The sequence below is a fragment of the Bos indicus genome, chromosome 15, assembly GCF_029378745.1.
Source record: "Bos indicus isolate NIAB-ARS_2022 breed Sahiwal x Tharparkar chromosome 15, NIAB-ARS_B.indTharparkar_mat_pri_1.0, whole genome shotgun sequence".
In the NCBI taxonomy this organism is placed as follows: domain Eukaryota; kingdom Metazoa; phylum Chordata; class Mammalia; order Artiodactyla; family Bovidae; genus Bos; species Bos indicus.
In genome coordinates this window covers 56907738-56925026 of record NC_091774.1, presented here as the reverse complement: position 1 = coordinate 56925026, position 17289 = coordinate 56907738, and the positions used below count along the sequence as shown (strand labels likewise).

The 17289-nt window shown below is 45.4% G+C and overlaps 1 protein-coding gene and 1 long non-coding RNA gene across 3 annotated transcripts; one reads left to right on the top strand and one right to left on the bottom strand.

Annotated features, from left to right (window-relative positions):
• Positions 1–1029: 1029 nt before the first annotated feature.
• Positions 1030–7061, bottom strand: B3GNT6 (UDP-GlcNAc:betaGal beta-1,3-N-acetylglucosaminyltransferase 6). 2 transcript variants are annotated; one of them, XM_070803955.1, is made up of 2 exons: positions 5996–7061; positions 1030–2588 (listed from the first exon to the last, which is right to left on the bottom strand). In XM_070803955.1, exon 2 carries the CDS (start codon positions 2586–2588, stop codon positions 1449–1451), a length of 1140 nt encoding a protein of 379 aa, XP_070660056.1. In that variant the 5' UTR covers positions 5996–7061; the 3' UTR covers positions 1030–1448. The 2 variants fall into 2 exon arrangements, with proteins under 2 accessions (XP_070660056.1, XP_070660055.1); XM_070803954.1 differs by lacking the exon at positions 5996–7061 and adding an exon at positions 3446–4855.
• Positions 4855–8848, top strand: LOC139187347 (uncharacterized). The gene is made up of 3 exons (XR_011570899.1): positions 4855–5034; positions 7706–7850; positions 8382–8848. It is a non-coding gene; the product is annotated as an uncharacterized lncRNA (long non-coding RNA).
• The last annotated feature ends 8441 nt before the right edge of the window (positions 8849–17289 follow it).

The window sequence follows — 17289 nt, the reverse complement described above, 5'->3', positions numbered from 1 at the left end:
TCCTCTAGGTCAGCGGTTCACACTAGAGGTGACTTTGCTCACCACGGTGAAAGTGAAAGTCGCTCAGCCATGTCCAATTCTTTGCAACTCCATGGACTGTAGCCTGTAAGGCTCCTCTGTCCATGGAAATCTCCAGGCCAGAATACTGGAGTGGGTAGCCGTTTCCTTCTCCAGAGGATCTCCCCATCCCAGGGACTGAACACAGACATTGCAGGCAGATTCTTTACCATCTGAGCCACCAGAGAAGCCCCACTCACCAGGGTACATGTGGCAAACTTCAGAGATATTTTTGGTTGTTATAACTTGGGGTGTGATGCTGGCATCTAGTAGGCAGGGGACAGGGATATGACTAAATGTTCTCCAATGCACAGGACAGCCCTTTACGGCAAAGAACTCAAAACGGCAATTGTGCCAAGGTTGAGGAACCCAGGCATCTGCAAGGTTATAGGCTCATCCATGTGCCAGTCTGGGGGAAGGAGAAAGTGAGCAGAGGTGAGGCGGGGGTTCAGGAGGGGTCTTCTTCACAACTATGCACAGCCATGAAGACAGGCTGGTCACATGCCCACAACTTACTTCAAGGGAGTCTGAGAAGTATAGTCTAGGTGCGTGCCCAGGAGGAAGCGGGTAACAGAGTTTGGGGGACAGCTCCCCCGCCCCTTGCAGCCTCCTCATCCATACAAGAGACCTGGACAGTGATGGCTGGTGGACATTTCCAGTAAAGGGATCAAAGCTTGCAAAGATGCAGGGCCAGGAGAGGGCCCGACCAAGTGACAAAGTACACAGTTATGCCAGAGGGAGTCCGCCAGTGGGGAAGACTGGCCCTCCTCCCGAAGGCAGGGAAGGCATCAGGCCAGGCTCCTGGCTTCTCATCCAGGCTTTCTTCCTTGCAGCTCAGTCCTTCTTGTCCATCTTACATAGTTGGGACCTCGACAGCACACATTTCTGCCTCACTCTCAAGCTGTTTTCTTGATTTTTGTACTTTGCCAACAACTTGGCAGCTCCTGGAAGTAGCCTGATCCTCAGAGTCTGGTTACTGACCACCCCTCCCCTCCCGCCCAATGGAGGTTCGGTTCACAACAGACTCTGGTTGCCCTTGTGTGTCTGTGAGTGACTTCAGTTGTGTTCGATTCTTTGCGACTGTATGGACCATGGCCCACCAGGCTCCTCTGTCCATGGGATTCTCCAGGCAAGAATACTGAAGTAGGTTGCCATGTCCTCCTCCAGGGGATCCTCCCGACCCAGGAATGGAACGCGGGTCTCTCCCAGGTCACTCCCTACTCACTGTCCTTCAGGCTTACTGATCAGACGCCCCATTCCCCAAACACAGCCCCTTAACATTGACCTTCCAAAGGCTTTCTCAATACTGTCTTCCCAGATTCCCCAGTCACTGCCTTTCCTAGTTTCCTCATGACTAACCCCCACGGCAGCCCCACACTGACCTCCCAGCCTCAAGAGACCCTGTGCCCCCGGTGACAGCTCAGCCCTGGGTTGTGCAGCGCCTTCCACATGAGCAGCATCTCATAGGGCGCGAAGCGGTGCACCAGCAGCAGCTCGCGGTACATGCAGGGGTCGAAGGAGGGCTGCCGGGCGCCGGGCAGCTGCACGCCGAAAGGCCGGATGCCCTCGTGGCCGCTGGGCTTCAGGCCGACGCGCTCCAGACACATGCCCATGTAGGCATCATCGATGGGGAAGAGCGGGGTGTGGCGGGCGGCCTGGCGCAGGGCCTTGACCGTGTAGCGGGACAGGAGGAAGCCGCCGCCGCTGCAGTACACCGGGTAGACCGACCCGGGGAAGAGCTGCGGGGGCACGAAGTACTTGCTCCAGCTCTCACGGATGGGCACAGAGCCGCTCATGAGCTGCCCGGCGAAGAGGTGGCGGTCGGGCGACTTTGCTTCCAGGAAGCGGAGCACGTTGGCCGTGTGCACGAAGACGTCGTCGTCGCCGCTGAGAAGGAAGCGCGCGTGCGGGCAGCGGGCCTCCAGCCAGTCGAGCAGGTGCACTTGCTTGAGCGTGAGGTTGAGGAAGGTGTCAGTGAAGGCCCACTGCAGCACGTCGCCGTGCTCGCGCGCCTCCAGCGCGGCCAGCTCCGCCAGCTGCTCTGCGCGCTCTGCGTCCTCGGGTGCGGGGGTGCCCAGCAGGAAGAGGCGGCGCACCGGCCGCCCGCCGTAGCTGCGCTCCTGCCCCCACGTGCGGCGGATGAGCTCGCGCCGCTCGAAGTTGGCCGGCGCCGACTTCACGGCCAGCAGCAGGAAGGGCCCGCGGCTGCCCCTACACTTGGCCGGCGCGTCCCAGAGCAGCGGGAAGTGGCGGCAGTGGCGGTACCGCAGGAAGTCTTGGATGCGCTCAGGCAGCTTCTCGAAGTCGGCCGTGGCGTTCGCTGAGGCGTTGGCCACGCACGGAGGCCCTGGGCTGGACGGCGACGTGGCAGCAGGGGCCACGTGGGTCACCTGCAGGGACCCATCCGACCTGTGCTTCTGTTGAAACCTGGGGTCTCTGAGGAACCAGTGATGCAGGATCGAGAAACTCAAACCCGCTAGAAGGCAGGTCAGGATCTTGGGTTTCAGGAACTTGCGGCAGGGAAAAGCCATCTGTGGGGGGAACCGAGTCAAAGTGAGCCTGGAGTCATCTTTGAATCAGATGAATGACGCCCTTCCCGTCACGTCTCTCCCAGAACCAGCCCCTTCTCAACTTTGTTGTTAAGAAGGTAGAAAAGTGTACTGAAGCTTTTCCCATCTCCCACAGCCTAGAGTTTTCTGACATTCAAATCTGTGTATCTTTTACCTCCTGACATCTACCTCTGGTTGTCACTCGTGTAGGCCGGGCGGACTCATCAAGTCGTCAAAGCCTTTGTCTTCCCCGGGAATCCACTTCAATCACTGGAGCCTTTCTGCTCACTTGCTCCAAGTAAATACCCTGAGTGTCTACCCCACCCTCAGCTTATACCTACTTTCTACACCTTGTTGAAACTGCATCAGTCTCTCCAGGCCTGTTCCCTCCTCTCTACCTTGTTGAGCCCTGACCCCCTGTGATCTATTTCCCTCCTTGCCACCAGAGTCAAGGAGGCATGAGGTGACAGTCCTGGACTCAGACTCAGGTTAGAATTCAGTCATTACCACTTACCTGTATCATCTTGAACAAGTCATTTCAGATCTCTAGCGCTGAGTGTTCTCCTCTCTACCAAAAGGTTGGTAGCTCCTCCCTTGCAGGGTAGTCTAGAGCATTAAATGAGCATGAACTAGCAAGTCAGTGAATGGCACCTGTTCTTTACCCTCTTCATCCTCCAGCCCCACCTCTTTCTATTTCTACCTGCTGGTGTTATTTTCTTTTCCCCACACGTGCCAGGTCAGGCCCTCTCCTCTGTGTATCCCCTGCCTTGCCTGAGTGAACCTCAAGTCCTGCCTTCATGGGACACCTCAGGACAAATCCCAGATCACAACAGCCTTACCTGTATTTGAAGTGAAGTGAAGTGAAGTCGCTCAGTCGTGTCCGACTCTTTGTGACCCCATGGACTGTAGCCCACCAGGCTCCTCTCTCCAAGGGATTTTCCAGGCAAGAATACTGGAGTGGGTTGCCATTTCCTTCTCCAGGGGAGCTTCCCAATCCAGGGAACAAACCCAGGTCTCCAGCATTGTAGGCAGATGCTTTACCATCTGAGCCACCAGGGAAGCCCCATCAGGATGGTAATAAAAAAGAATGGAAAGGCAGGACAAATATAAATGACACTGCTGCTGCTGCTAAATCACTTTAGTCGTGTCCAACTCTGTGTGACCCCATAAACGGCAGCCCATGAAGCTCCCCCATCCCTGGGATTCTCTAGGCAAGAACACTGGAGTGGGTTGCCATTTCCTTCTCCAATGCATGCATGCATGCTAAGTCACTTCAGTCATGTCCAACTCTGTGTGACGCTATGGACAGCAGCCCACCAGGCTCCTCTGTCCACAGGATTCAAGTGTTCAGTAAATATTAGCTATTATGATTATCAGAGGTACCAATAAATATTATTGAATGAATACTTTGCCCAGATAATGTGCTCAGTAAATATTTTCAGATTGAGTTGTTTGCACATAGTAGATATTACTGGATCAAACTGTAGTCTCATGCCGGGTTGTTACAGTCCATACACAACATCCAGCCCAAGATGGGCACAAAGCAGGTGTTCCATGAAATAGTGGCAGGAGTTAGCTACAGATAAAAGTGGGAAAACCTTGAAAAAACTGTAATCACTGACTCCCATGAGAAATACGAGATGCAGTTTCCTCTTAATGGATTCCTGCTTCAGTGTTTAATGCACTAAAAGAAGAGAAACAGAAAATAAGCTATTTTATCATGAAAATACGCTCAGTGCCTAGTCCTGTGCTTGGCATATTTGGGGCATGCAATACATTTTGCCCCCAATGAATGAAAGAGTAAAAGAATGAATGAGGACAGAATTTGGAGTCTGAATAACTTGGGCGTGAATCCCAGCTTTCATTAGCTGTGTGACTTTGTATAAATGTGTAAACTTTCTGGGTTTCAGTTTCCTCCTCTGAAAAGTTGAAGATTTAACATTCATCTCTCAGTAAAAGTTAGAGCAAGAAAATAATACTGTCAGTGCTAGAGTACCATACAAATGTGTTTTAGAAAATAATTAAAAAGCATTCTCTATCTCCTCTTCCTGTCCACAACTGTTTCTAAAAGGAGAATAGTCTCACATAGTAGACTATGAACAGTAATTCTTATCTCACTTAACCTGTATTTGCTTTGGTCAAGTTGATTCAGGAACCTGGATCTCAGCCACTTTTTGATAGGAAACTAGGGGAAAGGTTGAGCCGGTTCCTGTTCCTAAGGGTGGCACTGGATTGCTGAGCTCTGTTCTTGCATGCTGACATTGTGAAGCTCTGGGGATGTTCTCTGTGATTCTTTTTCCTGCATTCCTCCCGACTCCCCATCCACTTTTCTAGGCACCATGAAGTCCCCACACTTTTAAGCTGTCATAGCCTCTGCCGGCCCTGATCCCTTGTCCTTCAAATACCACCTCCTGCAGGAAGCCTCCTGGTAAGTCCATCTCAACAGAACCTATATCACAGTTTTGTTGTTGTTTTTTCATTTTTAATTTTCTGGCTGTGCCATGAGGCATGTGGGATCTTAGTTTCCCAACCAGGAATTGAACCTGCACCTCCTGCATTGGAAGTGCAGAGTCTTAACTACTGAACTGCCAGGGAAGTCCTATCAACGTTGATAGATACCACAGCTTCTGAGTAGCAGAGATGGTCAAAGAGGACAGACCTGCCACTTAGTTGAAATTTTTGAATCTCAGGTTCCTCATTTGGCAACCTTAGGCAAGTTATTTGTCACAGAAGATATATGAGATATAAATCCTCCCAGGGTATTATGAATTGCTGTAAGGCGCTTAGAACCATGCCTGGCATGCAGTGAGTACCCTAGGAATGTCAGCAGTTGGCTAACACAGGAATGTTTATGGGGCAAAGCAGGTCATCTTTTGTGAATTAGGTCCAGCCTTCTCATGCAGGACTGTATATAGCATTCCTTTGCGAGCCTCTTTCTGTTCTCCTTTCTCACTCCACTTATCACTCCACACGTTTAATTCTCTTCACTCCACCTGAGATTCTCTCCCTTATTTTCCCAGGAACAAGAAAAGTTTCTGTTGTTTTTTCCCTCTTCTGGGATTCTCTGCCTTACTTTCCCAGGAACAGGAGAAGTTCCTTTTGGTTTTTCTCTCTTCTGGTTTGATGCCAAGTGACAGATGGTTGGAACATAGATTCCTCCAGCCCCCTACCCCAAGGTATTCCTGAATATGGATCACAGATACGGCAGGTGAACACACCTTTTATTACTTTTGGCCCCAGTGCCCAACATGGAGCCCTAACCCTGGGGCTTTGCCCTGGTTCCTGTTCCTTTGGTCCCCCTTTGGTTAGCACTCTAAGGAGAGTGGGGCAGGGAGGGGGAGAAAATGCACCTCCTTGTTAATAGGAAAAAGTCCAAGTCCCCATCTTACCTTGAATGTCTGAGAGAGAAGAAATAGACAGGAGTCATCCCCAAACTGGTGAAAGGTTGTTGTTGAATCACGCGAAGACACCGGGATTCTTGGCCTCCGGAGGAGAAGAATTCAATCCGGGGCCAGAGACGAGGCTTGATCGCTCAGAGCTTTTGTGTAATAAAGTTTTATTAAAGTATAAAGGAGATAGAGAAAGCTTCTGACATAGGCATCAGAAAGGGGCAAAAAGACTACCTGCTTGCTAGTGTTAACAATGAAGTTATATAATCCAAAGAATGTCTGGAGGTTGTAAAAACCTCATCAGACCTACTCCCATAATTTACATTTTAAGATAACACTGTCCTCAGGCAGGCTACATCCTTGTAAAGACCAGGTCTACTCCCATAATTAACATTTTAAGATAACAGAAGGTTTAATCCAAAGACTGTCCTTAGACAGGATACATTATTGTTATATAATCCTAAGGAATGTGGAGAAAGAAAAAAAGTTTGTCCTTTCTTCCTCCTTGAGAATTCCAGACCCCTCTCTCCTTGGGGACCCCTAGACTCCTTATCAACCTGCCTAGGAACTGATTCTCTCACTGGGACCTACCATAAACCCTGTTTTTTCGTTCACAAGCTGAGGCCCCACCCCCCGGACTGTGTTTGTGAACCTGACCAATCCATGCATCCCTCTTCCCTTGAATAAGTGGGTAGAGGGTGGGGACATGCCTACAAGCTTCCTTCCGACAGTAATAGCTTGCTTACGCTTTATGATGAGGCTAAACGTCATTTCTTCTAGGGATTTTCTTGACTCCCCCCCACACCAGTTGCCTTGTACACTCCCAGCAATACACTTGCCTGCAACACTTCAAAGCTGTATTATAATGAGCAGTTTTCCTGCTAGACTGAGAGGAATTCCAGGGCCTAGGACCTGTTCTGTTAATATAGGATGTGCTTTAAAAATCTTTGTTGAGTAATTTGCATGTAAAATCGGAGAAGGCAATGGCACCGCACTCCAGTACTCCTGCCTGGAAAATCCCATGGATGGCGGAGCCTGATGGGCTACAGTCTATGGGGTCACTAAGAGTCAGGCACAACTGAGAGACTTTTCACTTTCATGCATTGGAGAAGGAAATGGCAACCCACTCCAGTGTTCTTGCCTGGAGAATCCCAGAGACAGGGGAGCCTGGTGGGCTGCCGTCTATGGGGTCGCACAGAGTTGGACACGACTGAAGCGACTTAGCAGCAGCAGAAGCATGTAAAATGTTCATCTAGGCATACCTTCTAGACACATTCATGGTATCTGAGGGTACTGAGCTTGGCACCATGAGTGGTTAGGAGGGAGGTTGAATCAGATTTGGACCTCATCCTCAGAGCTCAGTGTATCTGGGGAAAGCCAGATAGTAAAATGACTATAAAGTGATATGATATGTAGAAAACACACCGGAGCACTTGAAGAAGGTTCTTGACTGGGAAACTTGACAGAGGTTACTTCACATTAGAACTGCATTGTATCTGTTTTTGTATCTACTGCTACGTAACAAATTATCCCAAGCATTAAACAAATGCTTAAAACAACCAGTATTTTTATTTCTCAAGATTCTGTGCATTGCCTGGGAGGTTCTTTTGTTGGCCCACCTGGGCTGTCTTTCACATGGCTCAGTTCAGCTAATGTGTAAGCTGGAAAATGGGGCACTGGGCCTTGCTCCCCTGCACTCTTTTGTCCTAGGCTTTGTCATGGCATGTTGGTCTCGGGGTTCCAAGATCGTCACAGCGGAAGCTACAGGCCTCCTGAGGCCTGGGCATCAGAACTTGCATCGTGTCATTTTCACCACATTCAGTTGGTCAAAACAAGTCACAACACCAGCCCAGATGTAAGTTCCAAAAATGTGTGACCACATTTAACCTACCACGTGGGTTTTGGGGTGATAAGGAGTTTTTTCAGCAGATAAGGAGCAGTGTAGAGGGGGAGGGCAGTCTGGGCAGAGGTACAGAGGTGGGGATAAACAGGACATGGCTGCAGAACATTCCAAGTTTAATGTGATTGGCAGAGTAAATATTGGGAGCTGAGGATGCAAAGATAAATTAGAGATTCCTGAGACGGGGCCTTGAACCTCAAGTTTTAACTTGATCCTTTGGAAGTTTTAACAAGTCCATACCTGTTTTCAAGAGTCCATTGTAGCAGCCCCTGTGTGGTATGGATGCCAGAGAGGGAAACAGTGGAGGAAGGGAACCCAGAGATGGGGTACAGTGACCCATGAGAGAGAGGTGAGGCCCAGGTCTGAACTGGGCAGGGATGTATCTTCATAGGTTGGTGACTTACTGGCCATCTAGGTTGGCCCAATGACTTAGTTTTAACTCATTTTCTTCAAGCTCCCTAAAAACTCATTTTTTCTCTCTAGCAGAAATGTCCTTTGAGAAGTTTGGAGATGAATTGAAGTGGGGAGAAAGTTAAATGAGGGTAAGTTTATTGGAATAAAGTGGACAGACTTTAGGATAGGCAGTGATGACCTTTCTAGGAAGGTTCTCCAGGGGCCAGGGAGGAACTTAATGACATATATGTACTGGGTGTGGTGGCAGAGTGGTTTCTGAGAGGGGTATTGTTCAGAGGTAGAATTAAAGCAATCTGAACTCCTTTTCAGCTCTCACCTTTACAATGGGTGGTTGTTTTCATCTAGGATAAAAGGTCTTGGTCCATTGCTTATTCTGCCTCACCTAGTCTGAAAAACTGAGGTGGCATAAGGCAAAGGAACCTGTCCCCACCTCTAAGACAAACAGGTTCTCTGGGCCAGATGACCAGGAAGGGGAGGAAAGTTGGATGATCCCTTGTTCCACGTTGAATTGGCCAGTAGGAGAGGGATCCAGAAGAGAGGTTGAGAAGCTTTAAGGTACCCCTGGCAGGTACCCCTGTCCTCAGGTCTGTCCAGAAGCTTTAAGGTACCCCTGGCAGGCCTGGGTCAGGCACTCCTACAGGAATGATCCTATGAAGGAAATCCAATATAATTAAGATTCATACTACAGCATGGTACTAACCCTTAAGACAGTCCTACATTTTACAAATGTATAATCCAACATTTAGTTTTAAGTGACTTGGACACAATCAGACATCTTTTCGGTAGAGGACTGGGATCCTAAGCTAGGCTCTTAGACACCAACAAGGACATGAAATATGTAACAGCACTCCGTGGGGACTAATGCCAATGGGCTCCAATATGGAGCCTGCTGCCTCAGTGCAGTGCTGCGTCAGTTACTTCACTCCACTCCCCAGGAAGGACCACATCGCCAGCCCTGCCAACAGCCACAGCTGAACCCAGCCCCGCTGCTGGCAACCATAGACGCTTACCCTAGGCTTCCTTTTCAGGTGACTGATTATTCTCTTTGGTTGGAGGTGACTTTGTTGTTCAAAATTCCTCTTAACTAGTCCTTAAATAGTTTGGTTTTTAGGACTCAGTCAGAGACTCTCTTCCATGAGTAATCCACTCACATAGCTTCAAATACCATGTATAGTAGGATTCCCTGGTGGCACAGTGAATAAGAATCCACCTGCCAGTGCAGGGGACATGGGTTCGATCCCTGGTCCAGGAAGATTCCACATGCTGTGGAGCAACTAAAGCCCGTGTGCCACAACTACTGAGCCTGCCTACTGCAGCTACTGTAACTTGTATGCCTAGAGCCTGTGCTCTGCAAAAAAGTGTAGCCCTCACGCACCGCAATTTGAGAAAGCCTACGCACAGCACTGAAGACCCAGAGCAACCAAAAAACAACAACAAAATGCCATGTGTGCTTTTGATTCTCAAATTTATGTCTTCATCCCAAATCTCTCAGCTGACCTCCAGATCCACATTTTTCACAATCCTTAAGTTCCTTCATGTATGGATGTGAGAGTTGGACTGTGAAGAAAGCTGAGTGCCGAAGAATTGATGCTTTTGAACTGTGGTGTTGGAGAAGACTCTTGACAGTCCCTTGGAGTGCAAGGAGATCCAACCAGGCCATCCTAAAGGAGATCAGTCCTGGGTGTTCATTGGAAGGACTGATGATGAAGCTGAAACTCCAGTACTTTGGCCACCTCATGCAAAGAGTTGACTCATTGGAAAAGACCCTGATGCTGGGAGGGATTGGGAGCAGGAAGAGAAGGGGACAACAGAGAATGAGATGGCTGGATGGCATCACCGACTCGATGGACATGAGTTTGAGTGAACTCCGGAAGTTGGTGATGGACAGGGAGGCCTGGCGTGCTGCAAATTCATGGGGTCGCAAAGAGTCGAAAATGACTGAGCGACTGAACTGACTGACTGACTGACTGAAGCTCTCCAACAGGATATGCATCTCACATGGACTTCAAACTCAACACATCCGAAACTTATTTGATGGTAACTCCCCCCAAATCTGCTTCTTTCTGTATGACGCAGATATATTTGATTTTTTTCTATCTCTAGCACCCCACCCACCATTATCTCTGACTCAGACGGCTACATTCTCTTTCTACCTGGTGTCCCTTCATCCACACTGGCTCCCTTTAGTCCATTCTCCACCCTTTCTTTGAGGAAGTCTTCCCTTCTCCAGTTTCCTAGGGCACACTCCCAGAGCTCCCTATACCCTTCCTCTGTGACACTCATCCCAAATATGACTGGCACGATTATTTATTAGACACTAGATCGTAAGTGTCATAGCACAGGGTGTCTGTTTTATTCACTGTACTCCTAGCACCTAACATGACACAGCTTTCCAAAGTTTGTTGACTGGGTTGCACAGGGCCATCCGGTCCCCACATAATAGTGCTCAAGAAACAAATCATCAGGGAATTCCCTGGTGGTCTAATGGTAAAGAATCTGCCTGCCAATGCAGGGGACACGGGTTTGATCCCTGGTCTGGGAAGATTCCACAGGCCACAGGGCACTAAGCGCATGCACCCTAGAGCCTGTGCCCTGCAATAAGAGAAGCCACTGCAGCTAGAAAGTAGCCACTATTCACCCCCACAACTAGAGAAAGCCCACTTGCAGCAGTGAAGAACCAGTGCAGCAAAAAAAAAAAAAAAAGAAAAAAAAATCCACCATCCAGTGCAGGGAACTCTGGTTTGATCCCTGGTCAGGGAACTAAGATCCCACATGCCTCGGGGGAACTAAGCTTACATACAACTGGAGAGAAGCCCACGTGCTGCAACTAAGACCCAACACAGCGAAAAATAAATATTAAAAAAATAATCTATAAAAAAAGAAATAAATCCTTTTTTAATGCTTTCTCCACATTTTCCTTTGAGAATCAAGCCTTATTTGGGGACTAGGTCACCCAACCAGTTAGGCTGGTTCTGACTTCTCTGTCATTCAGATAGATCCATTCTGTATCTTAGTAAAGGGTTGAAGCAAAAAAAAAAAAAAAGTGAAAAAAATATCTCAAACATTCCAGAACTGAGCCCAGAGTAAGTGTAATAAGAATCCAGTAAATAAAATGACCATGCATCTGTGTAGGGGGTGTGTGTGGCCAGGTGGCTTTAGAAAAGCGTGTACTCTTCAGAGGTGGAATTGAAGCAGTCTTAATTCCTTTTCTGTCATCCTTTTACAAAGTACAGTCCAAACTGTGTTCTGTCAGGTAAGGGTCCTGGTTTACCTCTGGCTAGCATCCGTCTGTTGATCCAGGCAAGGCTGCCCCTTCCTGACACACTAGATGGGGCTATCTGAAGAATACGCTATGGTCAGCAGCAATTGAAACTATCAATTCATGCATACTTGGCTAGGAAAGCCTATTTTGAAAAGCTGTTATTTGGAAAACTAGGTGAGTTATAGGAAATTCTAATTTGTGTTACATCTTCTAAGGTATTTTGGTCATTGCCAAAGATAGGACCCTTGACATATATATGTCCCCCTACAATGTGTGAAGCTGGAAGGTTCATGCATTTACTCTAGAGCTCCTAAAGTTAAGAAAGCTGTGTATTTATGGATCATGAATGTTTAATTGAAAAGCAGGGACTTCCCTGGTGGTCCAGTGTTAGGAATCCACCTTGCAATGCAGGGGATATGGGTTTGGTCCCTGGTTGGGGAGCGATGATCCCACATGCCATGGAGCAACTAAGCCCCCATGCCACAACTATTGAGCCCATGCTCCTCAACCGGAGAGCCTGTGTGCTGCAACAGAAGATCCCATGTGATACGACACAGATCCCATGTGCCACAACTAGAACCTGAAGAAGCCAAGTAAATAAATAAAAATACATTCTTGAAAAAAAGAAAAGAAAAACTATTAGCTTTTAAGCTTGTAAACTACCCAGACTTGGAGTAGAAATTTACTGCAGTATCATTTAAGACTAATGACAAAAAAAGTCCCAGCTTTGCTAAACTTCCTTCCATGAACAAGATTCTGCTGACCTATACAGCCCCTTTCACTCAGAAATTGGAAAAAAAGTGTGTTGTGAGAGTACAACCCTTCTAAGGCAATACAGTGACAAGCTGAACCCAGGCTTAGGCTGTACTAACCTCCTCCCCAACGGGGTACCATGTGCAGTGCACAAACCATACAACTAAACGTGCGGGCCTGCTTTTATATAAATGTATAGATACATTAACATAAACCAGGGATAAAATATCACCAGAATTCTTATTCAAAACTGTATCATTTAATACTTTCACCTATGTGTGCGAGCCTGTTGGGAAGCGTAGTACAAAATAGCCGTATTAGGAGAAAGTCCTTGGGAAAATGGTGAAGGGCCAGAAGTACCCGGCTTTGTCTACTGCGGACAGAAAAACATCTCCTGCATTTGCTTATGCTTGGCGCCAAGATTTAATAAGAAATAGGGATGTTACTTGAGAAAACGGGTTATGGGATAAGCACATGAGTCACTTAGAGCACGCTGTCCTTGAAGTGTTTTTACTGATTATGTGTTAACCCCACATGCGCTCTGCTGGCCATATACTTTAAGCTCTTTGTTCCTACTTCTATAAAAAGGCTTGACTGCAGAAATAAACTTGTCAGTCCTTGCAAGAGACTGTCTGAGGGTCATTCTTTCAGGTTTGTTGCTTCCAAGTCCCGGGGAGAAAATCCCCAACAAGTGGCGCCACGAACAGGGACTTGAAAGGAAGGCTGAACAAAGCGACGAGCCCCTGCAGAAAGAGGTAAGCAGGATGGGACAACATAGCAGTAAAATTCCTTTCATTTCTATAATGCATCATTTTTTGAAACAAAACGGTGTTAATGTTTCAAGAGATGAGTTGAATGACTGCTATCATATTTTACTGGAACAATTCATGGTTCCCAGAAGAGGGGACACTCAATCTAGACATATAGAAAAGGGTTAAAAATAATGTTTTGCGAGCATATTGGCAAGGAATTCGCATTCCTCCTCAATGGTGGGTTACCTGGTCACTCATACGGGCTATCACAGAACAAATTGAAGGGCATAACGTTGATTTGGAAGTAAAAACTATTCAATCTTTACATGAATATGAGCTTAAAGACAAGATATACAAGGTGCTTTGAAATATAAGAATGTTATGCTCAATCAGACACAATCCTTAGAAAAACAACTTAGAGACATATATATACAGGATGTGTCAAAACTGAAGCCACTTAGAACGGAGATCATTTCATTCAACGGACAGCCCAAATCTGAGGCTTTTCCTTCTGCTCCGTCTGTAACTGCAGTCGCTAACCTTGCTCATACTAACCGCTTCACTCCTCCTCTGGAGATGCCTGCTTGTGCTTTCGCTTTCCCAATACAATTTGATCAACCCATCCAAGGTCAAAATTCTTGGGACGGTATAGATTTTGGCATGTTGTCTAATTTTAAGAAAGCATGTACTCTGTATGGACCTATTTCTCCTTACTGTGTAGAATTTCTCAGAGGATGGGCTAACTGTTGGATGCCATATGATTTTTTTCAAGTAGCAAAGATGGCTTTAAATCCTCAACAATTACTGCAATGGCAAATGTAGGTTAATGATGAGGCCCAACAGCTAATGATTGACCAACAATCTCATGATAACCCTGCCAATTTAACTTATGATATACTGACTGGAACAAGGACTATGGCCAATGTAATGGTGCAATTAACTAATATTACCCTTGAGATGTTGCATTTCATTAAAGAAACTTCCTGCAGGGCATGGGCAAAGGTTTTTTATGGGCGCTAACTCTGATGGTTCATTTGTTAAGATTATTCAAGGACATGAGGGGGAATATTCTCAATTTATCGGAAAATTAAAGGATGCAATTGAAAAACCTATTAAGGATATGACTGTACAAAATATTATTTTAAAACAACTTGCTTTCGAAAATGCTAATGAGGAATGTCAATCCATGCTTAGACCAATTCGAGAGACTGGCTCTTTTATGGAATATTTGAAAGCTTATAAGAATATCAGATCTAGTTCCCATAGAGCAAAATTGGTGACATTGGAAACCTTTAATGTACAAAAAGCTGCTAATGCCAAATGTTTTAACTATGGGAAGCCCAACCATATGAAAAAACAATGACACATACCAACACAGGCCAGAAAAAATAATACTACTTCTAATAAGAAGAAACACCCAAGAGTATGTCCAAGATGTAAAAAGGGGTTCCACTGGCTGAATGAATGTCATTCTAAATTTGATAAGGATGGAAACACCTTGAACCCTGGTGCACAACAAAAACAACAGGGAAACTAATAAAGGGGCCATCCTCTAGCCCCACTACAAAAGGAGGACCTAATGTTATGACGCTACAAGCAGCTACATCTAAGAGTGCTTACATTGATATACCTAGTCCTTATGATATGGAACTAATAGAATTATACAACCCCCACAAAATTCCCACTGGATATTACAGCCCGATTCCACCCGGGACAATGGGACTAATTTTGGGTCATAATAGCTGCACAATGAGAGGTTTAATGATATTGACCGGTGTTATGGACGAAGATTATAAAGGAGAAATACATATTATGGTAAATGTTGTGAAAATGGGAAATGTATACTTACAAAAAGGGGAACATTTTGCACAATTATTACTTTTACCATATGTCAAACCAATGAAGGCATCTGATAAAGTTTGACAGGGAAGCTTTGGCAGTACCAACCTTACTGCTGCACTATCCACCTTATTAAAGGAATATCAGAAACCCATGCTTACTTTACGCATACGGGGAAAGAATTTCACAGGCATGTTAGATACCAGAGCTAACATTTCAATCATTAGAGCTGCAGAATGGCCCCTTGATTGGGGTAAGGTTATGGCTCCTTCTAGACTATTAGAAGTAAATGAAGCTAATGTCACACAAACTTTTGTCAGTGCATCCTATTTACAAGTGTATGGCCCTGATCAAATTGTAGCTTATATTAAACCATATATTACTAATATCCCAATCAATTTATGGGGACGGGATTTTCTTGGACAAACGAAAGCCACAATTTCTTTAAATGAACCTTTTAATGGGGGCCATTGTGTTAACACCGCTGCCCCTCGATTGGGAATCTGATACCCCAATATGGGCACCTCAATGGCCCCTAACTAAAGAAAAATTGGCAACTCTTACGCAATTAGTTAATGAACAATTACAAAAAGCTCATATAGAACCTTCATTTTCCCCATGGAATTCCCCTATTTTTGTAATAAAAAAGAAATCAGGAAAATGGCGAATGTTGATAGATTTAAGAAATGTTAATAATACCATGTTACCTATGGGGCTCTTACAACCCGGATTACCCTCCCCTTCTATGGTACCAAAAGGATGGTCTGTGGTTATTATTGACTTACAAGACTACTTTTTTACTATACCTCTGCACCCTAAAGATAGAAAACATTTTGCCTTTTCAGTTCCTTCTATAAATCACATGGCTCCTGTTAAAAGATTTCAATAGAAGGTGCTACCTCAGGGAATGATGAACTCCCCTATCATTTGCCAATATCTCATATCTATTTTATTACAACCCATTAGAGATAAGTATCCTACTGCATTTATAATTCATTATATGGATGATATACTTCTTTCTATGGAATCTGAACTCTATTTGCAACAATTATACAATGAATTTACTACTACTCTTCAAAATCATGGCCTGCTTGTAGCACCAGATAAAATTCAATGGAAAGCACCCTTTAATTATTTAGGACATGTTATGGAAGAATCTAAAATCAAACCTCAAAAATCTCAAATTTCTGTGCAATCTCTATGCACGCTGAATGATTTTCAAAAATTGCTAGGAGATATTAATTGGCTGCGGCCATCTGTCAGCATCCCCACCTATGCCTTACAAAATCTATTTAAAATTTTAGAGGGATCCCCTGACCCTAATAGCCCTAGGCAGCTAACAAAAGAGGCCAAAGAAGAACTGGCCTTAATGGAGAAACACATTCAACAATCTTTTTCAACTCGGTTAGATTATGATCAACCAATTTCTTTATATATATTCCCCACTGAACATTTGCCCACTGCAATTATAGCTCAACATAGCCCAATAGAATGGGTATATTTACACACTAAACAGTCTAAGAAAATTGTATCATATATTGAGAAAATAGGGCACTTAATTATGTCAGGAAGAAGCCATGTACAAACTTTGACCGGATTTGATCCATATGCAATACACGTTCCCTTGACAAAAAAGGAATTACAAATTGCCTTACAATATAACTTGACCATGCAAATGGCATTAAATGATTTTCAAAATGTTATCTCATTTCATTTGCCAAAAGGAAAATTATGGGACTTTCTACAATGTACTAAATTCATTATAACTAATATCACTGCATCCCAGCCTATTTCCAATGCACCCACCTATTTCATTGATGGCAACAAGAAAGGCATAGCAGGGATTGTCGGCCCTGATATCAAAGAGAAATTACCCACTACCTACTCTTCAATACAAAGAGTTGAATTGTATGCTTTATATGCTCTTTTGTCGCTTCAACCATTATCCTTCAACATATATACTGATTCCAAATACCTTGCTTCCCTTTTTCCTGATTTTGTTACCGCTTTTTTATACAATCTAGATGAAGAATTATATACTCTCTTCACAGACTCAAGCTTTAATTCGCTCACGTACAGAGCCCTTCTTTATTGCACATATACGTGCTCATTCAGGTGTACCTGGCCCTCTGGTCGCAGGAAATGATGCTATTGACAGGCTCATAGCTCCCATTTTTACGTCTGACAGTGACAAACATGCTAATCTTCATACCAATGCTAATAGATTGCACTCTAAATACCATATTCCTCTCGCTGAAGCATGGCAGATTATTAAAACTTGTGATGTCTATGCCCCTCTGCACTACGAACTTTCAGGAGTTAATCCCCGGGGGCAACAGCCTAATTCCCTTTGGCAATCTGATTTCACTCACTG